The 27,930-nt window shown below is 53.9% G+C and overlaps 12 protein-coding genes across 12 annotated transcripts; 6 read left to right on the top strand and 6 right to left on the bottom strand.

The window, feature by feature from the left end:
• Positions 1–140: 140 nt before the first annotated feature.
• On the top strand, positions 141–2,222 carry BO72DRAFT_386067 (PP2C family serine/threonine-protein phosphatase; the record flags this gene model as incomplete). Its single annotated transcript, XM_040941616.1, is given in 7 exon segments — positions 141–176; positions 551–869; positions 958–1,031; positions 1,101–1,185; positions 1,249–1,455; positions 1,518–1,782; positions 1,802–2,222. 7 exon segments carry the CDS (start codon positions 141–143, stop codon positions 2,220–2,222), a joined length of 1,407 nt encoding a protein of 468 aa, XP_040797921.1.
• A 2,021-nt stretch (positions 2,223–4,243) lies between these two features.
• BO72DRAFT_386076 (choline-phosphate cytidylyltransferase) lies at positions 4,244–5,888 on the top strand (the record flags this gene model as incomplete). The annotated part of the gene is made up of 4 exons (XM_040941617.1): positions 4,244–4,773; positions 4,845–5,195; positions 5,249–5,678; positions 5,739–5,888. The coding sequence occupies 4 exons, from the start codon at positions 4,244–4,246 to the stop codon at positions 5,886–5,888; spliced, it is 1,461 nt and encodes a 486-aa protein (XP_040797920.1).
• A 711-nt stretch (positions 5,889–6,599) lies between these two features.
• Positions 6,600–8,136, bottom strand: BO72DRAFT_451234 (uncharacterized protein). The gene has a single exon (XM_040945442.1). The coding sequence runs from the start codon at positions 8,032–8,034 to the stop codon at positions 6,685–6,687; it is 1,350 nt and encodes a 449-aa protein (XP_040797919.1). The 5' UTR covers positions 8,035–8,136; the 3' UTR covers positions 6,600–6,684.
• A 720-nt stretch (positions 8,137–8,856) lies between these two features.
• Positions 8,857–10,939, bottom strand: BO72DRAFT_451233 (DMT family transporter). Its single transcript, XM_040945441.1, has 2 exons — positions 10,350–10,939; positions 8,857–10,259 (listed from the first exon to the last, which is right to left on the bottom strand). The coding sequence occupies exons 1-2, from the start codon at positions 10,662–10,664 to the stop codon at positions 9,165–9,167; spliced, it is 1,410 nt and encodes a 469-aa protein (XP_040797918.1). The 5' UTR covers positions 10,665–10,939; the 3' UTR covers positions 8,857–9,164.
• A 659-nt stretch (positions 10,940–11,598) lies between these two features.
• Positions 11,599–14,230, bottom strand: BO72DRAFT_411503 (UTP25 family protein). The gene is made up of 5 exons (XM_040942461.1): positions 14,056–14,230; positions 13,619–13,995; positions 13,365–13,561; positions 12,721–13,298; positions 11,599–12,634 (listed from the first exon to the last, which is right to left on the bottom strand). Exons 1-5 carry the CDS (start codon positions 14,163–14,165, stop codon positions 11,722–11,724), a joined length of 2,175 nt encoding a protein of 724 aa, XP_040797917.1. The 5' UTR covers positions 14,166–14,230; the 3' UTR covers positions 11,599–11,721.
• A 313-nt stretch (positions 14,231–14,543) lies between these two features.
• BO72DRAFT_386119 (eukaryotic translation initiation factor 3 subunit F) lies at positions 14,544–15,720 on the top strand (the record flags this gene model as incomplete). The annotated part of the gene is made up of 3 exons (XM_040941618.1): positions 14,544–14,648; positions 14,721–15,433; positions 15,501–15,720. 3 exons carry the CDS (start codon positions 14,544–14,546, stop codon positions 15,718–15,720), a joined length of 1,038 nt encoding a protein of 345 aa, XP_040797916.1.
• A 917-nt stretch (positions 15,721–16,637) lies between these two features.
• BO72DRAFT_411496 (putative transcription initiation factor TFIID subunit 13) lies at positions 16,638–17,903 on the bottom strand. Its single transcript, XM_040942460.1, has 2 exons — positions 17,452–17,903; positions 16,638–17,367 (listed from the first exon to the last, which is right to left on the bottom strand). The coding sequence occupies exons 1-2, from the start codon at positions 17,510–17,512 to the stop codon at positions 16,835–16,837; spliced, it is 594 nt and encodes a 197-aa protein (XP_040797915.1). The 5' UTR covers positions 17,513–17,903; the 3' UTR covers positions 16,638–16,834.
• Positions 17,904–18,017: 114 nt separating this feature from the next.
• Positions 18,018–18,921, top strand: BO72DRAFT_451230 (protein kish). Its single transcript, XM_040945440.1, has 4 exons — positions 18,018–18,253; positions 18,329–18,438; positions 18,537–18,618; positions 18,700–18,921. Exons 1-4 carry the CDS (start codon positions 18,251–18,253, stop codon positions 18,721–18,723), a joined length of 219 nt encoding a protein of 72 aa, XP_040797914.1. The 5' UTR covers positions 18,018–18,250; the 3' UTR covers positions 18,724–18,921.
• A 165-nt stretch (positions 18,922–19,086) lies between these two features.
• On the bottom strand, positions 19,087–21,060 carry BO72DRAFT_386004 (pentatricopeptide repeat protein; the record flags this gene model as incomplete). Its single annotated transcript, XM_040941611.1, has 1 exon — positions 19,087–21,060. One exon carries the CDS (start codon positions 21,058–21,060, stop codon positions 19,087–19,089), a length of 1,974 nt encoding a protein of 657 aa, XP_040797913.1.
• A 733-nt stretch (positions 21,061–21,793) lies between these two features.
• Positions 21,794–22,789, top strand: BO72DRAFT_451228 (CCDC12/cwf18 family protein). The gene has a single exon (XM_040945439.1). It carries the CDS (start codon positions 22,022–22,024, stop codon positions 22,634–22,636), a length of 615 nt encoding a protein of 204 aa, XP_040797912.1. The 5' UTR covers positions 21,794–22,021; the 3' UTR covers positions 22,637–22,789.
• Positions 22,779–24,116, bottom strand: BO72DRAFT_530626 (zinc finger CCHC-type containing 10). The gene is made up of 3 exons (XM_040950308.1): positions 23,836–24,116; positions 23,644–23,779; positions 22,779–23,574 (listed from the first exon to the last, which is right to left on the bottom strand). Exons 1-3 carry the CDS (start codon positions 23,921–23,923, stop codon positions 22,902–22,904), a joined length of 897 nt encoding a protein of 298 aa, XP_040797911.1. The 5' UTR covers positions 23,924–24,116; the 3' UTR covers positions 22,779–22,901.
• Positions 24,117–24,920: 804 nt separating this feature from the next.
• BO72DRAFT_222043 (putative R3H domain protein) lies at positions 24,921–27,686 on the top strand. Its single transcript, XM_040939777.1, has 4 exons — positions 24,921–25,132; positions 25,193–25,983; positions 26,042–26,182; positions 26,243–27,686. The coding sequence occupies exons 1-4, from the start codon at positions 25,076–25,078 to the stop codon at positions 27,675–27,677; spliced, it is 2,424 nt and encodes an 807-aa protein (XP_040797910.1). The 5' UTR covers positions 24,921–25,075; the 3' UTR covers positions 27,678–27,686.
• The last annotated feature ends 244 nt before the right edge of the window (positions 27,687–27,930 follow it).

The following is a 27,930-nucleotide window of genomic DNA, read 5'->3' as shown; positions in this document are numbered from 1 at the left end:
TGTTAAACTTTTCCCCTTCCTGTCTTCAACCTTTCTACTACTCAGCTTACATCTCCTCCTTCCCCTCTCACTTTGGTGAAAAAAAGAAACAATACATCTTCTCGCGCCAAACTTTTAATCAATATCTCCCGTCAAATATCATGGGTCAGACCTTGTCCGAGCCTGTGGTCGAGAAGGTGCGTGAAACTGAAGCAATGCGTTTGCCTTCGCCTTTCGTCCCCCCACACTGCAAGAGGCCTTACGCAATTCCTATAACCGCCTCCCCCCTATCATCGCGCAACCCATTTCCTTCCCCTTTCTTTCTCAATGTGTATGGGTTACTCGAATAACTGTCGGTACCACTGTCTGGATTCAAGTTCAAAATGCGTGCCATCACTTCCTCAGGTGGTCGGAGGGGCTGCAGCGTGGTGATCTTCCCACGTCTGCGGGGTCCCTCCACAAGATGATGAAAATTCCTGCAGGCGGCTTCCGAGCGGGTGACCTGTCATATCTACTGTCTTTTCGCGCTCTTAACATGTCAACTTTGCTAACATGATGGAGCATTGTCCAGCATTCGGCTGAAGGTCAGGATGAGTGTTGTATATACGGTGTCTCGGCCATGCAGGGCTGGCGGATCAGCATGGAGGATGCTCATGCGGCCGTGCTAGACCTCCAGGCCAAGTTCTCGGAGCAGAACGACAACCCTACCGATCCCGACAAACGTCTCGCATTCTTTGGTGTATACGATGGACACGGTGGTGATAAAGTAGCTTTATTCGCCGGAGAGAATGTCCACAAGATCGTCGCAAAGCAGGATGCGTTCGCTAAGGGCGATATTGAGCAAGCCTTGAAGGACGGTTTCCTTGCGACCGACCGCGCTATCCTGGAAGGTTCGTGAACTTTCAGCTTCGGGCACCGGGACAACTCTTTGTCTCCCACGCCTCTCTTCCCGAGATAACAGTGGACTGATTCGGCTAGATCCTAAATACGAAGAAGAAGTGTCTGGCTGCACTGCAGCCGTCAGCGTCATTTCCAAGCACAAGATCTGGGTGGTACGTATATGGAATCGTTCGGGGAACCGCGCTGGCTGTCTATCGGAATGATATTTTAACGCTGCATAGGCCAATGCTGGTGACTCCCGTTCCGTGCTCGGTGTGAAGGGCCGCGCGAAGCCCCTATCCTTTGATCACAAGCCCCAAAATGAAGGTCAGTAACGAGGTGCTGGGTCTCTTCGAGCTGGAGTTGGTTATGCTGAAACATGGAATACAGGCGAGAAGGCCCGTATTAGCGCTGCAGGCGGCTTCGTCGACTTTGGCCGTGTCAACGGCAACCTGGCCCTGTCCCGTGCCATTGGAGATTTCGAATTTAAGAAGAGTCCCGAGCTGTCACCCGAACAGCAGATCGTGACCGCTTACCCGGATGTTACTGTCCACGACCTTACTGACGACGATGAATTCCTCGTTATCGCCTGCGACGGTATGTCCCCCTTTCACGCGTCCAGTCCGGGTTCAGCTCAGTGGGTGCTAATGTCAATGCAGGTATCTGGGATTGCCAAACCTCGCAGGCCGTCGTTGAGTTCGTTCGTCGCGGTATTGCCGCCAAGCAGGACCTCCACCGCATCTGTGAGAACATGATGGACAATTGCCTGGCTTCCAACAGTGAGACGGGTGGCGTTGGATGCGACAACATGACTATGATCATCATCGGTCTTCTGAACGGTAGGACCAAAGAGGAGTGGTACAATCAGATCGCTGAGCGCGTGGCCAACGGCGACGGCCCCTGCGCCCCGCCCGAGTACGGCAAGTCTCTCGAGGATCCCGAGGCCTCCAATCCCAACTCCTACTGACTTACCGGGGGGAGCAGCTGAGTTCCGCGGCCCCGGCATCCGTAATCAGTTCGAAGAGAACCCCGATGAGTATGACGTGGAAAACGATCGTTCCCGTGGCTTCAGTGTACGCTCGGGCCGCATCATTCTCTTGGGCGATGGCACAGAATTGATTCCGGAGCAGAACGATGACGAGCTGTTTGACCATACTGAGGAAGACCGGGACCTCGGCAATCAGGTGCAGCATGACTCTACTGACGCGGGACGGAGCGATCGCGAAGGAACCCCTGGGCCACAATCCAAGGATAGCACTCCCAAGGCCGATGAATCTACAACCATCTCGCAGTCGCCGTCTACCACCGCGGAGAGCTCTTCCACCAGTGCCCCTGGAACGCCGCAGAAACCTACTAATGTGTAGTCATGATGGAATGGATCTGTTGCATTTTTCCGCTGTTGATGTCCTTTTCTTTTTTCTTTTGGGTTTCCTGATCGTCGTGTGATTCTTTGACAGTGTCGCTATTCTTCCCCCTTATTGTTCTGTTCTCCACATGTTATCCGAAGCGCCATGTTATTTCTCTTCCGAATTTACACCTACTCTCTCTACATCCATCCAGCTCCCTGGCATTGACTGGTTCAACGGTTGTGGACGGAATGAAACAAGCAGGGAATAGCGACTGTCGAGCTCCCCCTTCACATCTTTATTGTGTCTTGCCGGGGTGAGTTCACGGGATTAGGATGGGGTTTTCTCGTTACAGCTTTTCTTTTCTATTCCACATTCGAAGCCGCGAGCGGCAGGTCTCACGAGAGCACGTCTGTTTCATGCCTTGACACACAAGATACCGCACAAAACGCCCCGTGTTGATGAACCTTTCATATTTCTACAACGACTTGTTTCGTTTTCTCTACTCGCTCCCCAACTCCCATGTCACTATCTTCGTTCCCTCCCCGGCGACGGTGGCAGCCACAACTTGGGCCTTTTTTATCCCGGGGTCAACGGGAAGGCGCGTAGCCGGCGTTAAGACCGGGAAGAAAGGTCAGTTGTAGTTGACTGGACATGGGGGAACGGTTACGCGTCCTGCAGGGAAACGACATCTGCGAAAGACCTGCGGACTGTCCGTGATAGTGTGGCATGTCGAGTGGACAGCTTCCTTCAGCAGCGGAGTTTCTGGAATGGGATGGATACGGCCGTGTATCTGACGTCCTTTTTCATCTGGTATGCATATAGACACCGTTGGCTCTTAGCGTGTGAAACGTAGGTTGTAGATACTAAAAGGGAAGGCCTTTGTAGGTACTTAGGCTTAGTTCTGGGAACTTGTGTCCGTGGTGATGACAGTGTAGACTCGCTCAGGCATGAGGATGGCTTCAGTCTTCTGCGATCTGATTAGCCTTCCATGATCACGATGTATATACAGTACAATGCTCTCTTTGAAGCCCTAGCGATACTGCAAGTGGGTAATAGGCAAATGGATCAAGGATGAGTGAGGGTCAACTGAAAGATGGTTTACTTTGCGAGGAGGGAAGTATAGGCGACCGAGCTAAACTTAACAAGGCTAGTGTGGCTTGGGGATATTTTGGGAGAAGTTTTGGAGATGATGATGACAACATCAATTCTATCCAGACAATAATCAACATTATCATCCCCCACCTCCAACTGGAAACATTGAACCAATGGCTCTGGTCTGGACGGATGCAGGCCATAGGGGAAGATGTTAGTGCACGACTTCGTGCACGACTTCCTAGATTGTGAGGCTGAGCATAAGTAAGTTAGTTACTTTCATAACTCCATTCATCATAAACTAGCTCGGAACCATTGGAATTGTTGGGGCAGCGGATGGACCCTTTCGGGGGGCGGTGTCAGCTTCAATCAATGACCTAGTACGGAGTACCATACCGTAACTTATTGTATCTTTTCTGCCCGCAGAGTTTTGATTCTACTGTAAGATAGATTGTCTGTCCTCTCAGTCTTGGACGGACTCATTGCATTTCTCCTCCCCCTGAAGACAATTCCAAGAACTCCCCCCTCGGATCCGATTTCAGGGTCCTGTCTGTTCTTCTGCATTGGGTTAAATCAATGCTCCGTCTGAAAGCCCGTGTTTTGCACGTAGTCTAGTGCTCTACCGTTCCTCTACCGGACCTCCACCGGGACCTCCCGTCCGGCTTCTGCTCTGCTCTCTCGTGCGTGCTCTCGTTCTGCTTGCTCTGTCGCTGCTCATCCTTCTCCGTCATCCTACTTTCTTCTTGTCTCACCTCCCCTTTCGCTTCCACACCGTCCTCCCATTACTTTCGGACTTTCTTCCCCGTCCGTATCCCTTTTCTTTACTTCTTCTTCCTCTTCTTCCCCCCCCCCAACACCCCATCTCTTCTCTCTCTCCTCCTTCCCTCTCTCCTAATCCTTCCTCGACAGAAGTTGAGCTGCGCTCCCTCAGTCAGTCAGCCACCATGTCCTCTCCTCCGTCCGGAAAACGCAAGCGCAGTGGCTCCCAACACCATCCTACTGCCGTTCCTGCGCCTGCAGATCTTTTGCAACCTTCCTCCCGCGATGCGTCCGGCGAGGAAGGCGACGACTCCACCGGCCCAGCTATTCCACTGCCCAGCCCCAGCAAACACAAGAAACAGCCGTCCCAGGACGTAACATCGACCGGCGCTGTGCCCCCGTCCAAGCGGGCCCGGAAGGCTTCCGTCAGCGACAACAATAACCACGGTCATCTGTCCAACGGCAATGCGGCGGGAGCGCTAAACAAGGAAGACCCGGGCGAGCCGTCCGAGACTACCGTGGCCAGCAGCGACATCGAGAGTCAGAGCACCCGACCGGGCTTGCAAATCGACACGACGGCACCCCCAGAGCACTTGTTGGAGCCTCCAAAACGCGGTGGGCTCCAGGATCCCGTCGGTTATCACACCAACCCGCCTCCAGTGGGTCGCCCGGTGCGGGTGTACGCGGACGGAGTGTTCGATTTGTTCCACTTGGGGTACGTGCTGTCCTTTTTTCCGTTACGGTGCATTCCGTTTATCGATGGCTAACCGGCGTGGTGATCACCAGTCACATGCGGCAGTTGGAACAGGCGAAGAAGGCTTTCCCCGACGTATATCTGATTGTCGGTGTCACGGGTGATGAGGAGACACACAAGCGCAAGGGATTGACGGTCTTGAGTGGCGCAGAGCGTGCAGAGTCCCTGCGGCACTGTAAATGGGTGGACGAGGTGATTCCCGATTGTCCTTGGATTTTGACCCCGGCGTTCCTCGAGGAGCACAAGATTGATTATGTGGCACATGACGACCTGCCGTATGGTGCGGATGAGGGCGACGACATCTACGCCCCGATCAAGCGAGAGGGGAAATTCCTGGTCACGCAGCGCACGGAAGGTGTCAGCACTACGGGCATCATCACCAGGTGGGTTTCCGCGGTTGGGATGTGAATGAGCTGGCGAAGCTGATTCGATTCAGGATTGTCCGCGACTACGATCAATACATTTCGCGCCAATTCAAGCGCGGAGCCTCGCGTCAGGAACTGAACGTGTCATGGATCAAGAAGAACGAGTTGGAGATCAAGCGTCATGTGTCGGAGCTGCGCGACAACATCCGGGCCAACTGGACTACCACGGGCCAGGAATTGGGTCGCGAGCTGCGCCAGTTCTGGCAGAACAGCCGCCCCGGCAGCCCGGCGCCCAGCACCCGCAACAGCGTGGACTTGGGCGGCTCGCGCAGTGGACTGACGAGCGGACTGACGAGTCCCGTGCTGGGGAACAAGTCGCATGTCTCGCGGGTTGAGGCTCTGGGCCGTCCCGACAGCCCCATGGGCACTGGCCGCAACGAACCCCCTGATTACTTTGCCACTGGGTACAGTCTGGGTCTGATTGGTGGCGTTCGATCATGGGTGAGTTCCTGAAGTCGCGATGCAAAGGAGGGTGCAGCCCGCTCACAAATTTCGGTCTAGATGCGCAGCCGTCGCTCGTTAGTGGGCAGTCGGGCCCCTTCCCCCACCAGCGAGGAGGAACATGAATCAGAGGCCGAGCGCAGCAGCGGCCAACAGCTACAACAAGAACACGAGTATGAACAACAACATGCAGCTGGTTCCCGGGCATGAGTGATATGTGTTCTTACTTGATGATACTTTGTTTCTGCTCTTGTCGTTTCTCGCCCCGAACCCCTCAACCCACTGGGCAACCTAATTCACCTACCTTCTTGGTTCATGTCTCCCTTTCCCACAACCTCTCTCCCTCCAGATAATGTAAGGTTAGCAAAAGGACCGGTCTGGGTATGAGCTTAACTTCCGAAATTGGACATCAACCCTTTCTTTTCTTTTCTTTTGCCTCCTCACTTCCTCTTATCTCGCGGGAGCCTTACACGAGCAGCCTCATATGAGAAGAGCCGTGCATCAACCAAGGGAATCTCAATTTCGACGTGGGTTTAAAAAAAATGAGTAATATGTATCTTTACGGACCTTTTCTTCTCTGGTTCCGACAAAATTGTTACGGGCGATGTATCATTATTTGATGGGGTGGGATATTGCTTTAGGGGAAAGGACTATTTCCTTGAGATGGAGGTTGTTTTTTGGGGAGGTGGTGTTTCTGCACGGGATGGGATGCAGGGGCTTAATATGATGATGTGTACTGTACTGTACAGAGAGACTAAATTGTTATAGATGAATTGGGACTTTTACTTTTGGATGGTGTGTTGTCACTCGGAGTGTAACTTAGTGTGTATATGTACTGCACTTGATGTATAAGGATAGAATGCGAGTGACCTCACCTCGCCTCGCATTTTAGAGGTTGTCAGGTACGTTGCTGGACGGATGTGAAAGAAAGAAAAGGGTATCTATGAATCTATCGTCTATCGTCAATTCATCTCTCCCTCCCTCCCGAGGAGATTCTATGGAAAAATCAAGCCGAACAAATTGCTAACCTCCGCTTTCTTCTCTGCCACCCCTCCTTCCCAGCTCTGAACCCGTACCCATAGTCATCCCCATACTCCGCCGCCGCCGCCGCCGCCGCATCATCCTGTCCCTCCTCAAATCCCGTGCAACGGCCCGAACAAACCCAGCCCCGAATCTCCGCCCGCAACCGCCCCAGCCGCTCCACCCCGCCGACCTCCCGCTCCACCCCCGCCCGCGCCGCCGCATCGCACCGCGCCGTGACCGCCAGCTCGAACCGCTTCAATCCGCGCACCCGCTGGACGATGGGCCGTAGCCATTCCGCATTCACGCCGGCGTGGAGCGGGAGCTTGTAGCCGCCAGTTATGCTGCCCGCGGCTGGGTTCGTGGCGGTGGGGGCGGCGGTTGCGGTGAAGCGGCCCAGGTCGATGCAGAGGGTTAGGTCAGTGAGGTGCGGGCACTGGGTGGTGGTTCTTTGCCAGAAGCTTGTCCAGAGGTGGGGGTTGTGCGTGTAAGTGTGGATTGAGTGGGGGGGTCTGGTGATGGTGGGAGCTCGTGCTGTTTCTGTTGGTGGTGGCGGTGGTGGGTTGTTGTTGTTGCTGTTACTGTTACTGTTACTGTTGCTGTCGATGTGGTTATGACTATGGCTGGTCTCCCGGTCGTGGAATATCCCTCCCAGCGGGACGACCTGCACGCTCAATTTCCGCACCTCCTGCAGGCAGGTCGGGTTGACCTGGTCGGTGAATGCGATCCAGGTCGATAGGTCGTCGACATCGAAGGTCGCCTGGCGGTACAGCTGGGGTGCTGCTTCGTCGTAGATCGCGCGGCAGGTGCGCAGCAGGCTTGCTGGCGTGGTGCTGAGATGTGAGGGGAGGGAGGGGTGGGTGTGAGGGTAGAGTTTGCTGTTGGGGTCGGTGTTGGGGTGTTGTTTGTTGGTGCTGTTGCTGTCGGTTGGTGAAGCAGCGGACGAGGTATCAACGTCTGTACGCCATCGCGCGGCGGTGACCGGACAGCAGCGCCGGTTCCTGTCAATCGCGGAGACAGAGTTGGGGCAGCGCACGTGGCGGATTTGATTGCGGATCTGAACGAGGTGGAGGACGGGCTCGCCGAAGACGTGGGACCAGATTATGGACCGGATCTCCGGGGGCAGGCGGTTGAAGAGGGGGCTGTTGAGTTGGGGGTCGATTTTCAAGAAAATATCCGGGGTTGATGGTGTGAATCCAGAGGCAGACGGGACTGGGGCGCAGATTTGGCGTTCTTGGATGAGTTCGCGGATGTTTTCTGACCAGCGGCGGTTGGTGGGATAGTAGTGGAAGATTGAGTAGGGGTCGCGGAGGAACCAGGCGTCAAAATGGCGCATTGTATCGAGACTTTTGTCTATATCTAGAAGAAGCACGAAAGAACGAAGTAAAGAGTGTAGGAAAAGCGATTGGCTGTGTAGGGAGGAAAAAGGAAAGGCGAGATGAGGCTGCACACTCTATATAAGCTTCCCCTTTTCTCCAGCCATATCGGGTCAAAAGTACTCTCCATTGCCCACTCTACTCGGTAAGTCCATCAAATCATAGAGACAGTAGGTGGTAACGCCACTGGCAATCCCACTCAGGCTGCCCCCAATCATGGCCGTTCGCGGTCAACCTCGGGTTCTTCCGTGAGTCCAGCCGATGGGGAGAAGCGGCTAAATGACGTCGTGGCGTCCAATCACACCACCACGAAGTGAGGCCTCGCTTCTCTGGCAGGGACAGTTGCAATGCATTGGGTTTCATGGCTGCATGGCTGCATAGGACGAGAGTGCTCCGAGCCGACAATTCGAGGGAGACTGTGCTGCGGCATACCGGAGAGACGGATGGTCGGTTGCCTTCAAGTTAGGTTTGCTTGGTGAGATTGTGGGTTGGTGTGTTTGTTCGGCGTGTTTTAGTGCTAGTCCTATGGTAGTAAGTGACTCCAAAGTCAGAGAGATGGTGCAAGATCAATTTGTGGGAGTGGAAGTGGAAGTTGAGTTAAATTGGTGTATTGGATTGATAGATATGAGTAGATCATGGATTACTCCGTCCATCCCCGGATCGACAAGAAAACCCGCCTGGGGTCGGATTGTTGGTCAAAAAGGCAAGTCAACCGAGTCCCGTCGAGTCGAGTCCCACCCCGCACCTTCCTTTTCTACTCCATCCACTGCACTCATACTTGGACACTCAAACCTCTTTCTTGCATCACTTCATTTCGTCTCATTCGTCATATAGTTCATACACTCATGCACTTCGCTCATCACCCTTCTATATCACAGCGTCCTACTACTGCACTCCGTGTATGCAGGTCGCTTGCTCCGCTTTTTATGCCCCTCCCGCACTAGCCGAATCTGCCATGGGGTTGCATTCTTTACTACCCAGGAGTCGACTTGATCTTTTATGTGTATCAATCCAAGGGTTAATTGCCTCAGATCGACCTCCCTATTATGCTCACTTGCAGGAAGTATGTATCCAGCTGCATGCCCCGCGTCTACCTCGTCCCGCTTACCTCCAGCCGTTCACTTTCCTCATCGACTGTTTCTGCAGCTGTGACGTCGTTCTTGCTGGCAGTCTCAACTGAGCCATTCTCGGGTTTCTGGTCCTCTCGTGCAACGGCCACATAGATGGCACAGCCCAGAATTAAACCCGATCCGACCCAACTCACCGGAGACAGTGTGCTACCCCAGACCATGCGGTCATAGAACAGCGCGAACAACATCTGGGTGTAAATCATGAACGTAGCGCGTGACCCGGACGAGGTCTTTGCTGCAGGAGGCTTCGTTTCGGCTTGCTGCTGCTGCTGCTGCTGCTGCTGTCCCTGCAATTGCTCTTCATCCTCTACACGGCCGGTCGCTTGAGTACCATACGAGTTCGATTCCCAGCCTGTCGCAAGATCTTTAGGCGCCCGTTCCGGCGGAACATAAGACAGGCCAGCCGTGAGGAGAAACTGCAACAGGAATCCGCACACTCCGAGACCCAGCAGCAGAGTCCATTCAAACAGAGTAACCGGCAACGCGAAGGGGATGGACGGAACCAGCAGCATCGCGAGAGAGGCGACAATCGTCGTGTACGACGAGAACCAGGTGACAGATACGAGTGGGTGACAGCGCCGGCCGATCATTCGAATGGTCGTATAAGCACAAGTGGCTCCTAGGACACCCAGCAGGGCAACAGCAATCGCCAAAACGTGGTGATAGCTGTCCGTTGCACCGGGCTTATCGTCTGACTCTCCATCGTCAGTCTCTTCCCCCGAGCGCATGAAGGCGAAAGGGCGAGCGATCAGAATTACACCGATCAGGGACACGAGCCCAGCCATTAACTGCTTGCGGGTGAACGTCTCGCGAGGGATGAACAAGGAGCAGGCGTATCCGGTAAGGATGGGAACTAAGAAGGTGACCACAGTGGCCTCGGACAGAGGCAGATACTGCACTGAGTAGTACAGCCCATAGACGCCGAAGAAGCCACCGCTGGCACGTAGGAACAGAAGCAACAAGATCGGCTTGGTCCCAAGCGGCTGCGGCACTTTTGTGTACCACATATACAGATAACTGGCTATGACAGTGATTGACATGCGCGCAAAGAGGATCTGCGGGGGGGTTAGCGGTTGACCAACACAGCAGCGAACGTCTGGTTTCACACAACCGATCAAGCAAAGCGGCACGCGATCAAGACATACCTGAAACGGATGATAGCCCCTCCCATTATTCCCCTTGATCTCCAGAACCTGCGTCATGACATTCATAGTAGCGCCGAAAAACTGGGCGCCCAAAACAAAGATCATACCCTTTCCCTGCAGCCAGAGCTCCTGGCTCGAGTGGCGCAGGGAAGACCACCAGGACGACTGGTGGTGGGAGGAAGCTGAGGTCAATTCATCAGGCATCGTCGCTGGTGATGAGCGAGCCAGAAGGGGACTCTGCTCGCTGGGTGCTTCTCTTATCGTCTCCCGCTGGCTCGGATCCTCGTGGGATCGAGAAGTGACGCAAGTGGCCATTTTGTAATTGCCTCGTGTTTTTCTGAAGGCTGATTTGTGTTTGTTATCCGAGGTTGTTTTCCTGTTTGTCCCTGGTTCGGGAGTGATTGTCCATGTACTGGGTAATGTTCAGTACTTCAAGCTTCCTCACAAGTCGATCCGATCTGAAGGCGATAAGGAAATATACACAGATTCTATCGTAGACGTGCTGTATATATACCTTCAGTCATTCCCCTGGTCCTATCCTGAACCTCTCCGTCAACAAACAGAGACGATAAGGAATTTTATAAGAGCAGCCGGAGGAAAAAGAGATGCGAGGGCAAAAAAAAAATGTACTAAGTACAAGGACGCCCCCCCCCCAGAATGACTAATCACCGCTTTTCGCGCACTTGACGAGCTTTTTAGAAAACAACAGACCAGACCTTGATTGTGATTCGATCGAAAGAGTAGATCAGCTGAGCTTGAACAAACGAGACCTTAGACTTACTGGGGTTGAAGGTGTTAGCAATAGGCATCCATTCTGCCCGGTTACTGTAGCCTTATGCTATCACGAATCGCGAATAGACAGATTTTTGCTGTCTAAATACAATTGGGTTTTACTATACAAAGTTCGTAGTATATCACTTTATAACGAAATCTGAACCAAGGTGTTCCCCTCTACATGTGATGTTTGTTATATCGTGAGGCTACAGTAGCACTGGGTTTTTCTTTTGCTGCTCCCACCCACCCCCTCCTCCTCCGATCTACGGATGTCGGTGAAGGAGCCGAATGGTTTTTCCTGTGTAAAAGTGGATTGGGGATTGGCACGCTGATCTTGACATTTTGCGGGTCCGCATGATCAAAGATGCTGGGATTACACATAAAATACGTAGTTGTTATCTGGGTGATTATGAATGAAGAATTGATTTTAGGGAAAGAGAACAATAGACCAGGGCCCCCCTGCACTGCAGGGGCTGGCTGGAGGATTATGGCCGTTGCTGAGACGGGAACGATGTCGGACTTCTCTCCGAACCAGTAGTTACACTACCGGTACTAATAGTTACATACAGCTTGAAGCTGCAGACCTAGACCTATCTATCTACATGAAGGTGAAAGTATCCCCGCCCTTCTCGCGCATCATGTTGCCGAGGCGCTTCGTCCCGACGATCCGCTCCAGCTTCAGGGCATCCCACTTGGAGAACAGGGCGCGGACGCCGCCGCCCTGGGCGGCCTCGGCGGCCTGCGCGGGGTCCAGGCCCAGGAAGCCCACGATCTCGGCGTAGAAGGTCGGGTTCTCGGGCACCCCGTACATGATGATGCGCTTGACGCCGCGGAGCTGGTAGCGGCGGAAGTGGTGGATGCGCTCGGTGTACAGCAGCACCGAGTGGCGGCCCTGCACGAAGTGGGTGCGGGCGCGCGTGCCCTCACGCACGTCCGTGTACTCGCTGATGGCGCCGAAGGAGACGTGGGTCGTCTGCGTCGAGGTGGCGAAGTAGTTGCGCACGCGCACGAAGTCCAGGTACGACGGGATGAAGATCAGCGTGCCGCCGCCGCCGCCGTTCTTGCTGAGGTCGCGCACCAGCGACGACAGCACGGTCGTCGTGAAGTGCTTGAACCGCGCGTCCGGGTCCTTGGCCGGCGAGAGGCTGTCGAAGCGCGAGAAGGTCTGCCGCACGGGCACGGGGAGCGCCAGTTCCCCGATGGCGCCCGCGTAGACCGGGCTGACCTTCACCCGGCCGAAGACGTTCTGCATCTGCGTCGAGAACGCCGCGTTCATCTCCGGCGTCAGGAACGAGGACAGCATGATCATCTGCCGGACGTGCCGCGCCTGGTTGTCAAGGTACCACGTCCGCACCCGGCTGAAGTCGCAGCCGTGCGCCTCCCGCGGCTGCAGGTTCAGATGCTTGAGGATGTAGTCGACGTGATCCCAGTTCTGCATGAGCAGGCCGTCCGCGTGGTCGATGATGACAACTTCGATCGAGGACAGGAAATCGTGATCACGCTTCTTCGCGCTAGGAGAGGAGGGGGGTCAGTAAGCTATTCGGTCACGTTCTCGGGGGGGGAAGAGTGAGGGTCAGCGAAGAAGAAAGTTGCTTACTCGGCTTGGTCCATGATTGTGCGCAGACCGAGCGGACTGGCAAGGATCATGTCGGATGTGTAGAATTGAGCAAAGTACTTCACGGTCTTGCGCGTGAATTTGAGACCCAGGCGGAACATGTCATCGTCGTTGCCGCCGAACAGGTCGCGGAAGTCGTCCGGCTTGTTCACCCAGGACTTGTCGTCAGCAGACGAGAAGGTGTCGAGAAGTCGCTTCCGGTTCTCCTGTTGCTCGGGCTGGAAGAACCGCGTGATGGCGTCCACCGCCCGCACACAGGCTTGCTTGGTGGGCAGCAGGTACAGCACCTTGGGCCGGGTGAAACCCTGATCCCGGACGTCCAGGTCGGAATCTTGTTCCTTGGCCACGCGAGCGTTGTTCTTGAGGACGCGGTCGCGCGTCTTTAATACATGATTCGTCGCATGCAGAGCCAGGAGATCTCGCAGGTGAGCTGCGTTGTCTGCCGTGCGAGCGCCATAAAGGACATCCTGGTAGTCGAAAACGTAGGGCGCAAGATGTTGAGCATCGCCATCGATCTTGGAGATATGTTCCGTCGCAGGAGCCTTGAGCTTCTTCTTGAGCTAAGAGCAACGATGTGTGTTAGACTTCCGTCTGGTCGTGTGGAGACTTGGTGCAATTTGGCCTACCTTGACGCTCGAGATGCTCTTCATTGCGGCCAACAAGGATGCATCGTCGCCCGTATCAGGAATGGAGCGCACAAACTTCAGCCCCTCGGCAAGTTCCTTCTTGGTACTCTTCCACTTTTTCTCCTCAATGGCCTTAATCCTCTTGTTCAAGTCCTCTTCTTTGAGGGCGTTGAAGTGGGTGTCGAAAGGATCATTATCTGCTGCGCATCAGTGGGCTATGTCCCGATTATCGAAGATTGTCCAGATCTTCCTACCATCTTCATCATCACTGTCTGCTTGTAACTCTGCCTCTTCTTCGGGCTGATTGTCTTCGTCCTCGGCGTCCGACGGTGCTTGTTGCTCTAGATCGTCCTCTCCCAACAAAGCCTCATCCTCGTCCTCTTCTGCGTCATCGCGGGTCACCTCTTTAATCTCGGCTTTTCGGTGATCGGTCTTTCGCTTCTTGCGAGCGGGGCCATTGGCGTCGTTGCCGGCGTTCAGTAGTTGCAACAACTCGTTATAGGAATGTCCCTTCTGGTCCGCTTCCTCTTCGCTATCGGACGAGTCCTGGTCCAAGAGTTCTTCGTCGGCCACGGCATCCTCCATAGGCTCGTCGAATGAGCCATCCTCACTGTCAGACGAGGCTTCCGACCTGCCACAGTCGGTCAGCTGGGGTGACTTGTGTTAGACGCGAATATGATGGAGCGCTCACTGGATCTCATCGACTCGGGATGCTTGGAAGGCATCTCTGCGACTAACGCCGCCACGGGTGCGCTTTCCGCGCCCTCTAGGAGCTCTACCTCTACCACGAGGAGGAGCCATTCTGGATAATTGCAGAAATTAATTGAATGCGAACTGACCGGTAAATTTGTAGCTAGTGAACAGACGGGAAACCCGACCAGAAACTCTTTTTTTCACAAGGCGGGTTGAATCTGGGCGGCGGTGCTTATCTTATCTTAGCGCGAAATTCCCTTTGCGCACACACAATTTGAGGCTCGCAGCAGAACCTCCGTCCGCCGCAGCCCAGAGGCGGAAAGAGAAGATTTAATCCTCCCTCCCCAGAAGAGCCACCATCACAACCCCACCCCGGAGACCAAGCAGAGAGATCTCCGACTGCTGTGTGAATCAGCCATCTTAACCTCCTCCCCTCCTTCCAATTACATTACCACCTTTGCTCTCTCTCTCTCCCTCACTTCCATCATGGCTGACACCGATTCCTTCGTCCATCTCGCCCGCCCTCTGGGTCCCGTGGCAGTGGGGTCTGCACCGACGACCGCCCCTGTGAATGTTGTTATTCAGCCTCAGGTAGGTCGAGCTTGAGCTTGCTTTGTTGAAGTTCTTTCACCCGGGAGCAATTTGATTGATGGTTGCTGCTAGGCTCTGTTCTCCATCCTGGACCACTCTCTCCGTCGCAATGCCGACCAGGAGCGTGTCATCGGTACTCTTCTGGGAACCAGGTCCGAGGATGGCACCGAAGTCGAGATCCGCAGCACCTTCGCCGTGGGCCACACCGAGACGACAGACCAGGTTGAGGTGGATATGGAATACCAGAAGCAGATGCTCGCCCTGCACCTGAAGGCCAACCCCAAGGAGGTCCTCGTGGGTTGGTACGCCACCTCGTCCGAGCTCAACACCTTCTCGGCCTTGATCCAAAATTTCTACAGCGGCCAGGGCGACGGCACGTGGCCTCACCCCGCCGTTCACTTGACCGTCTCCACCGAGGCCGGCAAGGACATCGAGACCCGCGCCTACATCTCTGCCCCCGTCGGCGTGACCGCTGAGCGTGCTGCCGACAGCGCTGCCTTCATCCCCGTTCCCTATGAGATCCGTTACGGCGAGGCCGAGAAGAGCGGTCTCGAGGCCATTGCCGCTGCCCGGGATGCCGAGGAGCGCTCCGCCAACATCTTCACCGACATCGAGGCCCTCGAGCGCGCCATCGAGGAGGTTCTCGGTATGATCGACCGCGTTTCCCGCTATGTCGAGTCCGTGATCGACGAGGAGGCCCCCGCCTCCACGGCCATGGGCCAGTACCTGCTCAACACGCTCGCCTTGGCTCCTAAGGTCGAGCCCGCCGACATTGAGCGTGACTTGTAAGTTTTCTTCCCGTCTGCCCCAGCACACCAAACAAAGCATCAAAAACTAACCCAATCCCTGCAGCAACAACCACATCCAGGACGTCCTGGTTGTGTCGTACCTGGCCAACACCATCCGCACGCAGATGGAGCTGTCCAACCGGCTAGCCACCGCACAGCTGACCCTGGGCGGCGAGGGCAGCGGCGAGTCCGGCGCCCAGCGCGGCGGACAGCGGGGCGGCAAGGGAGGCCGTGGTGGTCAGCAGCGGACTCAAGAGCGGAGCGGCGAGGAGGCTCGCGCGTAAAGAGGATATTATGATAGGGTTCTGATTTAAAGACAAAAGAAAAACGATACCTTCCATTTTTTTCTCTCTTCAACCACCGTCCCACCCACATTTTTCTCATATCTTTTCTTTGTCTCGACTTGGTCTTTTCTCCGTGCATATTGATCCCATTAACGGTTTCCATTAATCTTCCGCAATTTTCATGTTGGTCAGCTTAAGTTTCTGGCTTGCTTGGTATTGCGCTTCAGCTTGCGAAGGCTCAGGCCGCGATACCAGCACTTTCTATACATACAACGCTCCCCACATCCACACATACTTACCCCCTGCCCCTGGAGAATCTCTTTCGTTTGATCTTGCCTGGGATATCTGTCTGCTGCCAAACTATGCCCTCTTTCGGCTCCAGCTCCAGCTCCAGCTCGGAGAGGATAGTTCCGTGCTTGTCAGTCGCATCCAGCCAACGAAATTCCAGGCTGACCTGTATCTCCTTGGGAGCAAACAATCCCTCTCTAACCAACGGGACCTGCAAAGCTGACAACAAAAGTGAGTAGAAGAGAAAGAGCACGGCGTCTTGGGAGTCCGTCTGGCTTTTGTTCGGAATGATTGGAAAAAGCAACCCGCTCATGGGAAGGAAGAGGACAAAAAAAGGAGTACTTTATGCAGCGAGCCGAGAGGAAATAGAATTTGCTTTTAGGGTAGAGGAACTATTGCATGCATGTTTCATCAAGTTCCATGCGGACGGAGTAGAGAAGGTGTACCGAGTCCTGGGGTCTTTGCAATGTCGAGAGCTGGCTAGTGTGAGGCTGGATATATAAAGTATTGACTGGGGTGGCGGTGCAACTGATAAGATAGTCCCGAAGGTTTAGTTCGAGATCGGCGGGCTTATCGTAAGAGTAGAGATGTATTTTTGAACTTTGGATGCAAGAACAACAATGCGTGTTGAAATTTCAGTGTATGGTTTCTCGTTATCAACGCCCCCACTGTCAATGATAACTGAATAATGGGATATCACTTTATATAAATACACCCGGTGCACAATGCAATCCTGATAGCCAGCCCACGCCGCGATATAAGAAAAAACCCCGAGAACGCCATGTAGCAAACATAGCCAGCCAAGAAACGAATGAAACGCAGACTTTCAACCACCACCTACCTTCCTCTTCTTCGCCACCCCAGCCGTCACACTACCCTCCTCGGTAACATCCGAATCCCTTCTGGCAGCAGCACTCCTCTTCCCTTTCCCTTTACTCTTCCTCCCATCCACACTCTCCGCCGCCCCGAAATCCTCGTCCCCGGCCGCCGCCGCCGCCGCTGCAGCACCACCTCCTGCACCCTTCTTCGCCGCGGCGGCGGCGGCCGCATCCTTCAGATTCCCAACCTGATCATCATTCTGATCGAACGCCTTCCGCGCCTCCTTCAGCTCGCGCTCCATGCGCAGCAGCTCCTGCACGCGGCCGAGCTTGTTGGGGTCCCGGCGCAGCGCGAACCGGAAGTCGTCGACTTTGATCTTCTGGCGGCGCGAGTAGCTCGCGTACTGCGCGGCGCCGTGGCACATCTCCAGCACGAAGTCGGTGACGATCTCGTCGAGGACGCGGACGGTTTCCGGGAGGGGTTCGGAGGGGAAGGAGGGGTGGGGGCTTGGATCGCCGTAGGCCAGGAGGAGGAGGCGGACTGTTTTTTCTCTGCTATTAGTTATCTTCTCGAAGGGGGTTTGTTTTGGGGGGGGGTCCAGTATCTGGAAGGCAAGCAACGTACGCTCTGAGGCGAAGTTCATCTGCCCTTTGTGCCGGGCGGCACGGGCTCGAGGTTCGGCCATTTTCTTGGGGGTGGTTTTGGTTTTGTTGGGTTTAGGTTTGAGCTTGATTGTGGTTTGGAGGTTTGGTGCTGATGTTGATGCTGATTCGGTTGCTGCGTCGACTTTAGGAGGAGCAGGAGAAGGAGGAGGGTAGGCGGGTCGATAGCCGGCGTGAATCAGGTCTGTTTCTTCGGGGTTCCAGGGCCAAGGAGGGGCGAGTTTACTCGACACATGGCCTGTGCTGCGCTGGCGGGAAGGACCGGACGAGACTGTCCGGGTGGAAGGGGGCGGCTGAGCAGCGCGCGGGGTTGTGGTCTGCGGTGCAGAGGATGATGATGATGGTTGTTGTTGTGGTTGTTGTGGTTGTGGTTGTAGTGGTGGTGAAGGTCTTGTTGTAGTAGGAGTAGTCCAGGTAACACGGGCTGTAGGACGGACCCGCGGCGACGGCGCATAGCGGAGCGCGGGCCTCGACCCCGTAAGGCGGTGGCGGTAACTTCCGGACGACATGCTGGCAGAATGAATCCCCCTCCGCCGTCGAAGGATGATCGATCGATGATGACGATAACGACGACGAGCTGGTGAAGCCAACTACTGTGTGTTCTTTGAAGGTATCAAGTCCTTGAGAAAGACTTCCAGCGGAAACTCTGTGTTTGCAGTGAGGTTGTTTCGGAAGAAGAGAAGGCCCCTTCCTTGCGAGCTTGCATTTGAAGAAACAACAAGAACAGGAGGCCAGGCAGCTGGTTCGGTCCCTTCGTCAAGATGGTAAGTGAGATGCAGCGCAGTGCGATTGAAGGATCTTTCACAAATGGTGATGCTGACTTGTTTTTGTAAACTCAGTCGGCTCTCTTCAATTTCCAGTCACTTCTGCTGGTCTTCCTGCTTATCATCTGTACGAGCACCTACGCCCACTCAATCATGCCGGGAATCATGGATCGGAATCAGAATGGGTATGTGTTGTGTTGTTGGTTGCTATCAGCAGGGCCTCACCAAACGGCACCCTTTCCTCTCATTCACCGGACGAAACTTCTCTGACGCCTGCCTGTAGCTTCTTCGGTATCTTCTGGAAATGTGCTCGCATCGGTGAACGGCTGAGTCCCTACGTCAGTATTTGCTGCGTGGTGATGGCTGTAAGTGCCCATTCACTCGAATGACAAGAGGGACAGCCCCTCAAGTCGAGTTCCAGATGCTGATGGTTCTTGCTCTTCTAGGTTTCCATCTTCTTTGGCGGCTGATCGAGGTGTCTTGCTTTTCTCACGGATTCAGGAAATCGCATGGTAGTATACTGTCCTTTACATCAGCCAGTGGCGTTAATTTGAAGTTTTTCACTCTCACCATGCCGTTTGTGTAGCATGAAGCTTGATGGTTTCTTCTTGAATTTTAGAAGTGATGGATATGTACATGATATCGAAGAAATGTGACTTTTACTCCACGAAGTATATCTTGTGCCTTTCTGGACGCCGCAAAACGCTCTGTATAACAACCGCCATGCTCTCCCTCCCATGTACACCAGCTATGCTGAAGAATCAATCCGAGTTGCACCAAAAGAAAAAAAAATTGGGGGTATCTTAGTTCCGCGCCTGCTTGAGATGAGGCCTTCAAGCCTGTTTGGCCTTCAAGCGTTGAAGACCCTGGTCGAGCAGCCAATCTGGGTCTCCCTGGTCGTCCTGAATCTCGTCGAGACGCGATTTCTTGGTGAGGGACTCGAACGTGGTTCGGTCTACCTGCTCGTCGGTCTCCTTGTCCAGCTCTTCCACAGCCTCCCACAGTCGCTCCGGATCCTGAATGTGACGCAGCGCCTTGATGCAGAACGCGTCCATTTCATAGCCATCATTCTCCATCGCTCGGATGGTTTCAGCGACCTTGAGAATGTCCTTGTTCCGAGCATAGCCGTCGATCAAGGTGGTCCAGAAGATCTGGTTGAACTTGAACTTGCTCTTCTTCATCATCTCGATCACGTGCTCTGCCGCCCGCGGTTCTTTGTTCCAAAGGAACGCAGATATTAACGTCGTCCAGATGTAGACTGTCGGCTTCGGCCGGAAGTGTGGCTTGTTCGGGCTGACACTGCCTTCGTTGCTAAGGCGCTGCATGGTATCGACAAGGCGGATCGAAGGACGCAATCCTCGGACGTCATTACGCCATGCATGCATGAACTCGTGCCAAGTGTGATCCGTCCTAGCGAGAGAAGAGATGACTGGGTCCTCTTTCTCTAAGAGCTCGATAAAGCGTTCGTAGACATGCGCAGTGACAGAGACATGCTTGTTGCACCGAAGGTACGATGCAATCATGAGGAAGAGAGGTACGGCGTCAGGCGAGGTTCTCACCGTGGTTCGTTCGGTAGTTGGCGGTTGATAAAATTGCGGAACAATCCCAAGCTTCTTCAAAGGTACAATGTCGTACATCTCATTGTACATCTTCAGCAGAGTGCGAAATGCGTGCTTGTTGTCTATGTCTGAAGGCCGATTCGCCTGATCCTTCACATTGAGACAGAAGTACGCGTGGAACAATTTGGACTGGACAAACTTGTTGGTTCGGATGTCCTCTCCCTCCATGTCAATTTCATCCCGGAGCCGATCAATCTCATGTCGGTCCAGTCGCCGGGTGGCATCGGACAATAGCGTGACATAGGTATAGGTCGTCAACGGATAGCCTTGGCTCTGCATGTGATTCAACATATCGCGACCAAGTTCTTCATCCCCTGTCCTGTAACAGTTCCTTAGAATGAGATCCATCATCTCCAAGTCAGGGCGCATGCCCATCTCGAGGAGCTTGGGAAGGATGCGGAAATTCCGCCCGTTGGGGCCATCCTCGACAGAGTCGAGCAGCAACAGCAGACAGCCGTGGGACTTGACTGGTTGGGATGTCATCTCCAAGCCAACCTGTCCAATCTGGCGTACATGGTCCAAAGCTGCGAGGGCCAAATCGACATTCTTCATCTTGGTGAAGCGAGCCGCGTAAGCAAGATAGGTTTCAGCAGACGTGTACACTTGTCGTTCGTGTGCGAGCTTCCAGGCTCGAAGAACTTGTTCGTCATCTGCTCCCATGATGAAGAAACGGATACCTTTCTGTGATGCATAGACAATTGGCCAGTGTTCTGGATCTAAGCAAGCAGCGAGGATATCGGCAAAGGTCTTCCCCTCCCATGTCCAGGTAGAAAGTAAATCTGGATAATTTCGCAAGAAAAGCAGGCATTCGCAGACCATGACATGCAGCGGCCTCTGCTCGGCTTGGCAGGTTATGTAAAGAAACTTCAAAGCAAGCTCCGGGGAGTTTGCTATAAGCCATAGTGACAGCCTCATCCAGTGCTCACCTTTGATGGCCATGTCCTTGAATTCCCACTCCTCGCGGAATTTGTCAAAATCCTCACTCTGCAGTATCACCAGTAGCTCCTTGTCAGCTTTGTGCATGTGAAACTCCTCAACAAGATCCTCCCGTGCCACTGGCCGATCAAAGTATTTAGCTTTGAACAGCTCATTGCGGGCAACCTTCCACCTCCGAAGCCTAGGTGAGCCGACGAAAAAAGATGAACTTCGTATTTTTTCATCCGCGTGGAATGCCTCCTCACCCACCATTCTCTCTCGGTAGCTGATAGTGCCACCATTCACCACGAGTGCATTGTGTCGAAGTCGGCGACTGCCCTCGTTGTGGAAGTCGGGAGTGCGCAAAGCCGAATAATCGCTCCAGGGATCGCAAGCATCTAAGACCTGGAGTGGCTTAGGCTGCGGAAAAGATGAATCGTCGAAGAAATCACGTTCAGATTCTGGTAAGGCGGTATGAGCAGAGGAGGACGAAGACTGCGCTTTGTTTCGGGATCGGTCAAGACTGTGGTTTAGAAGACCACTGGGCTCGGTGGGAGGTGCTGACTCGTGTAGTATCGGGTCAGACTCCGTCGATATTTGTTTGCTCGTGGGCGTCGCATCATGGATGTGCCATCTCGTATGCTGAAATCCTTCTCTCTGGCGACACCAATATCCGGGGCGGAGTCGGGGCTGCAGTGCATAGGAAGGCAACCCAGCACCATAGCGGGGGCGCAAGAAGCGATGCGGACTGAATGACATTCAGTGCTCGATTTCTGGATTTGCATGGACCAGCTGAGCAAAAGACCACAGTAAAGCCCGTTAGGATTCAGCGACCGGGGAGGGGGTGACTGGGCAAATATTGCATAACTTCTTTCTCGCGGCGAACCCGGGGAAAGAAAGGGCCCGATTTTGCTCCGGCGCGGATAAAGTGTGGCTGAGGAGATCCTGGGCTGTGGCGCGCGCAAATCACTGCCGACAATCCGTTCTACTAAAGCGCAACCAGTTACTTACTACTATTACTACTACTACTACCTCAATTTAATTTGTGCCACCACCGCTTTGGCCAAGTTCTATTCCAGCTATTGAGAAGCTCCTTGAGATTGCGAGGGTGTGAAAAGGCAGAAACATATATTATTCCACCCTTGTCTTTGCTCTCTGGGCAATCCACATTCCCCCTCCCCTCTCGACCTGGTCATTCGCAGCTTTCTCCGTCGCCCACATCCCCTCCACAGCCATGTCATCCAGCCATGCCTCTCTTGATGCCGCTGCGACAGAACGCAAAGCTCGACTTGCGAAGCTTGCCGCCTTAAAGCGCAAACAGCCCGAACCAGAGCCAGTAACGGAAGCTGGGGCCGCCAACGATGAGTACGAAGATGCTGCTCCAGACGTGACCAAGCAATACCTGTCCGGCAGAAACTACGACCCGGAAACTCGTGGACCCAAGCTTGGATTTGAACAAGCCCCGAATGATGGCCAAATCACCGTGGAAGCCCAAGCTGCGGAGATTGCCAAAGCAACCGCTGAACAAGCGAAGAAAGATGCAGAGGAGGATCAGCCAATCGATCTATTTAAGCTGCAGCCGAAGAAGCCGAACTGGGATTTGAAGCGTGACCTGGACGAGAAACTGAACGTCCTGAATGTGCGAACCCAGAACGCCATCGCAAGACTGGTGCGCCAACGCATTGAAAATGCGCAGCGGGCCGCGCAAGCCAAGAGCGCAGCATCCAACAATCAAGAGGGAGAGGAAGTGGGCATTGAAGGCGAAATGTTGGTGGAGGGAATTCATGTCCGAGAAAGGGAAGAGGAGGAAGAGGAACGGAGGGAGCTGGAGGAGGACGGTGCGGCATAATCTTTATACCCTAGGAATGGTGTACAATAAGTGGTGGTACGACTCGGTTTCATCTCGTTATCTATCAGGCGCTCTTCTGCTGGGGTCAGGGGTAATAGTCGCAAGGCGTTACGGAATTTTGCATACCAATACAATACATTATGCTCTCAATGATTTTGCAACCCTATCATACAATGTCCCAATAATGATAATATGAGGCTAGAACGCCAATACGCCCGCGCAAATTCCCCAATGACTTTTGCTCTATCCAAAATCCACAGGCACCCTAACGTCCCAGGTTCATTGCCTGGGTTAGTGCAATGCGTTTGCTGTAGGGACTGAGACTTCTTTCCCGCCGGGGCGGAGGAACACCCTGACCGGGGCCACGTCCGCCGCCACTGCTCACAGGCTCCGCACGGGGTTGCGCCTTGCGGTGGCTTGAAGCTGGGTAGTCGCTCCCAGTCGCCAGCGAGGGGCTCACCGATCTTCTGCTCTTGGCCATTCGACTGCGATCCACACTGTGGCTTCTAGACCGATCTCTTCGTCCACCATCTCGCGACATGTTCCTGGAACGTCCTCGTTCGTCTGGACTCGAAGCGCGCCGTCTCCGTCGGGTATTTCTGTCATCTAACCACTCACGCGACCTAGACCGAGAACCTCTTGCTCCCGAGGTGTAAGAAGCAACGGAGTGAGCGGAAGATGCATCACTATAGCGTCTCTTTCTGTGACCAGAAGGACGAGAGGACACTGATCTTGTCCGCTCGTTGCGGCGGGGAGGCGACCGGGAGTGCGACCGACTTGTCGAAATTGTCGATACAGAGCTTGCTGAACGTGAAGAAGCCGAGCGTGCTCGCTTTGACAAGTGAGCTGGGCTGTGTAACGGTTCCACCTGGTCTAAATCTCTCTTGCGGCCTCTTTCTTCCTCATGCCTGGTCAAAGGCGCATCATTAGACTCCTGCCTATTGTCTTGTTAATGTCTTTGATGACGACACAGGAGTGAAGCACGGTTGAGATCGAGGCACACTCACGTGCGTAAGGCATCCTTGTAAGCATCATTCGTTAATTGCGGCCGCAGCTTTGGGTTCTGTAATTGCTGCGTGCGCGATGGGCGAGACATGTAAGGCCGCTCCTGCGCGGTGGCTTTACATTCATAGCTGTAGTGCCGTGCTAAACCACGTCAGTTTGCGACCCAAAGGCTTAAAAGCGAAACGGGTACATATCTCGTTGCAAGCATTTTTGGCACAAGGTGCTGGCCGTTGCCTTGCTAGGGCCTCTTAGCCCGGGGGCATTTCGATACCGATTCATCATCCAGATCGTCGGCCCTCGATCCGGTCGAGACTAGAGAGACTTGGCTGATAGGAGCTGAAGTGGAAGTACGTGACTGACCACCAAGAACGACAGGGAGGGGATTTATTTCAGCCCTTTTATTACCTCGCCTGTAGCTCACGGTCCGACCCGACTCAGATTCGAAACTAGGTATCCGTAGTATGTAAGGTTACTGTTCCAATTACTAGTATGGAATCTCAACTGCCACCCGGGGAGTCTTTCCACTTTCCAGGCTTTGTCTTCCGCGGCTGATCAAGCCAACCATGTGGGCCGGAACAACATCGGGGCTAAACGCGCGGCTAAACTTGCTTGCCTGTGTGCCTGCCGCCGGCCAGTCTGTCGTTCCTTCTTCAGCCCAAAAGAATCCATCCCATACCCACTCATTCACTTTCCAAACCCGCATAGTTGCGACGGACCACCACCACCACCCCATCCGGGCCACACCACACCCTTCCACAGTACTTATCTAGAGTACTGTACTATTTGTCTGTCGGCTCCGTTCAACTTGCTCTTCCAGGGCGGTTGCTTGTCTTCAAGCTCCCCCTATTCTTTATTTCTCTTGTAGGAAGATTCTCTTCTCTCCCCACTCCCTCTTCCTCCTCCCCTCTTCCTCTCTCTTCCCCAAGTCATATAAACCTTTTTTTTTGACCTTCCCCAAAAAGACACGAGTCAGCTTATTAAAGAAGGCTATGGTTCGATCGTTCTGACAATCGTGTAATAATAGTCACTTTTCTCCTCAGACTGCGTTGCCGGCCATTCTCGCGTCTTCCGTCACTGGCTTTCTTCCCCTGATCGATCAGTCAGTCACCTTACTCTCCGCTTAGCCCACGAAACGGCTCTTATGTATCTTGCGCGGTTCTAACCTCAGACAGCTTTCCTTATGGCGAATTACGTTTCCCAGAGATGTGCCGTCTTTCTTTTTGGGCTTGTGTGAAGTGGGTTCTTTGAGTGGCTCTTGATCAGTTCGAATTCCGGTTTTTTTCTATCGCCAACTCCTGAACGCGTTGAGCTCAGTCGTGCGCTTTCTCTTGTTGGGATTTCCTATTCCGCCGTTGGTTCTCCGCTCGCTCGTCTTCATCACCAAAGAAAGAAAACGTTAGGAAGAGATCCTCGGATCCGGCGGAAAGCATTCGCATGATAATGGCATCGAAAGGTTCTACGAGGGACGAGCACCGTCTCTCCTTTGCAAAGGTCGGTTCTGGTGCAACAACTAGGTTCATGCCCCGGTTCTTGCCTGACATACCCTCACAGATTGCGGCGATGCCTCCACCATTTGGACCGGTAGCTACAATGCCATCTGACGAGCTACATGGTTCTCAGTCGATCGAAGTTCCATCATCCTCCGAACTATACTGCTCCCATGACATTCATTCTGGCCAGCTAGGCCCTAGCAACGCTCCTGATGATGCCGCTACTAGCGATCGAAACGTTGACGGTCTCTCCCAGGCTGTACAAGGCATTGATTTGTCGGAAAAGAAATATCATGTTAGTCCCGATTTTTCTAGTGAGGGTCCAGAAAATGGATCATTGAAACGGGAGACATCCTTTGACGAGGATGACCGCACCCATCTGTCAAGTTCTTCGACCAAACCGACGAGTTTTGACTCGAAGAGCATGGCGTCAGTCACCACATTTGCGATGGACGAGAAGGACTCATTGCGTCCTGATGATAGTGCTAGCGTGCAAGCCATTGACGAGGAAGAGTCTCTCTCCGGACCTGCTTCTGGCGCACCCAATTCGTTGACGGGGTCCGATTCCGGTGTTCGCGGGTTTAGAGACATACAACGACCGCGGGCTATACTTCAGCCGACAGGACCAGTGTATTCCGACGGCACCCAGCACAGTAACGGTGCTTTGCTTCCAGACGCGATGTCCAGCGGCTTCATCACCCCCAACTCGGAGGCCTTCCAAGCTGGACGACCCATACATGGTTTTCCGTCTGAGCCAGATGAAAAGCTTCTTGAGGCCATGAAATCCCCTAAGGATCGTCTTCTGATTCTACAGCTAGAAGAGAAGGTTCGGCATTTCATACAGAATTCCAAGTAAGTCCTTGATTGTGTCGTGGTGTCTGTACGATGGACTCTAATCCTTGGTCAATAGGGAGCATTCACTGGAACTTCCTCCTTCCAACGCTTTTGGGAGACTCTTGGCTCATAAACTGGGCGACTACTACCATCTGACCCACTTCGTGGATAATAATGTCACGTCAGTCAGACTTCACAGAACACCTTTCTGTCGACTGTATGTTTATATTCTTCTTGCATAGTCCTTGGGCAGAACATCGCGCTAATGTCTTGTCAGGCCAACGCCCCTGTCCATCATATATGCTGCCAACAACAGCACACCGCCACCTGCCATGCCTGCCATGAAAATCATGAGACGTGCAGGCAGTGAGCGACCTTCCACTGAAGGCAGCATTGCAGCAAGCTCTGGTCATTCGAAAGATGGATCGGAAGCTGGCGACAGCGGTAACGACGGAGACCGTGGTGGTTCATCTACAGGTGCCACACCGGCGAAAGATAGACTGGCTCTTACCCGAGAGGAGCGAGAAGCCAAGTACCAGGAAGCGCGCGAGCGCATCTTCCGAGATTTCCCTGAGTCAAAGGCAGCTGCCGAAACCGCGAATGGCGACAGTAGCGCCAACATGTCGCGCTCAAGTTCAACCAGCGGACGCAAGAAAACGCACCGACAGAAAACGCCGCATGACGACAGCTTCGAAGCTCGGTCTCAGTTCAATGCCTACTACCCTGGGATGCAGTTTGGCAACGGTTCGGTGCCGTATGGTATGGCTATGAATGATCCGTCCTTCCCAAACCAGCCGTGCATGGTTGGACCTGGAGTATCCCCACCCAGTATGGGCTATGCACCTAGTGCGCAGACCGGCGCCATGTACCCAGGTCCCATGAACCAGAACACGATGCCCCATTACTCGATGCCTGTCTCTCCCCAAATGACGCCGAGTGGTCCGTGGCAAAATGGGCCTGTGCCTCAGCAGTCTCCTTACACAGGATATGCATCTATCACTCAGTCACCGGCGATGGCGTCTACGAAATCATCACCTGCGCTTGGCAGCTATCCTATGCCCAACACTGTACAATACCAACAGACACCTGGCTGGTCGACACCACCTTATCCTGGCGGCTATACTCTTCCGCCTCATCGCAACCATCCCCCTACCCATGCCCCGACCGCTTGGACCAATTATCAGACCCAACCGCCTACCCCTACTTCGTATCCCTATGCTCAATATCCGGGCCAGCCAATGAGTCCTGCCATGCAGCCTCACTCAGGCTCTCACCCTATGCCTGGAAGCTTTAGTCGGTCTCCTTTCAATCCTCAAACCCGCTCGTTTGTTCCAGGTGGAGCTGCCACATTAGTACGGCACCCTGCTAAGGGCAGTCAGCACGGTATGGGCCCGTACACAGGCATGCAGCCCGGGGTCCTTCCACAGTGGAATGGCTATCAGGATATCAACAACAAGAGTCCGGATGCATTGGGGTCCGCTGGGCAGAGTCTCCCTCGCAGTATACCCTCCGGTGGACGAGACTCAATTGCCAAATGGGGAACGCCATCTCATCTTCCTCCCAAGCCACCACCGTCCGAGGTACCATCCGAATTCGACATGAAGCATCGAAATGGGCCTACCTCAACTCCACCTTTTCCAAGCATTTCGCTAAACAGCAAGAATGGCCCGCTCGTTGTTTCCGGAGGAACTATGTTACCACGAGCGAATTGACCCGTGTCCTAATTAGTACTATTGCTCGGTCGATAGACTGATTTCTACTTTTAAAAGTGCACATACTTTCTTCTCGTGGCCAAGCACGTGTGATAGGGTCTGGTGTGGCGATTCCCAATTCGGGGCAGATTGATCGGAAGGATGGAGAGTGCGGGGCCTATTCTGGCTTGCCCGAATAACCCATTCTCGAATTGTAGTGGGTTTGTTGCGTCTGCGGTTCGTCGATAGCGCAGACCAGGACTGGGCTTTACAT

This window comes from Aspergillus fijiensis (assembly GCF_003184825.1).
Source record: "Aspergillus fijiensis CBS 313.89 unplaced genomic scaffold BO72scaffold_54, whole genome shotgun sequence".
Lineage (NCBI taxonomy): Eukaryota > Fungi > Ascomycota > Eurotiomycetes > Eurotiales > Aspergillaceae > Aspergillus > Aspergillus fijiensis.
Note: the sequence above shows the minus strand (reverse complement) of the source record. Positions and strands in the feature narration are given on the sequence as shown.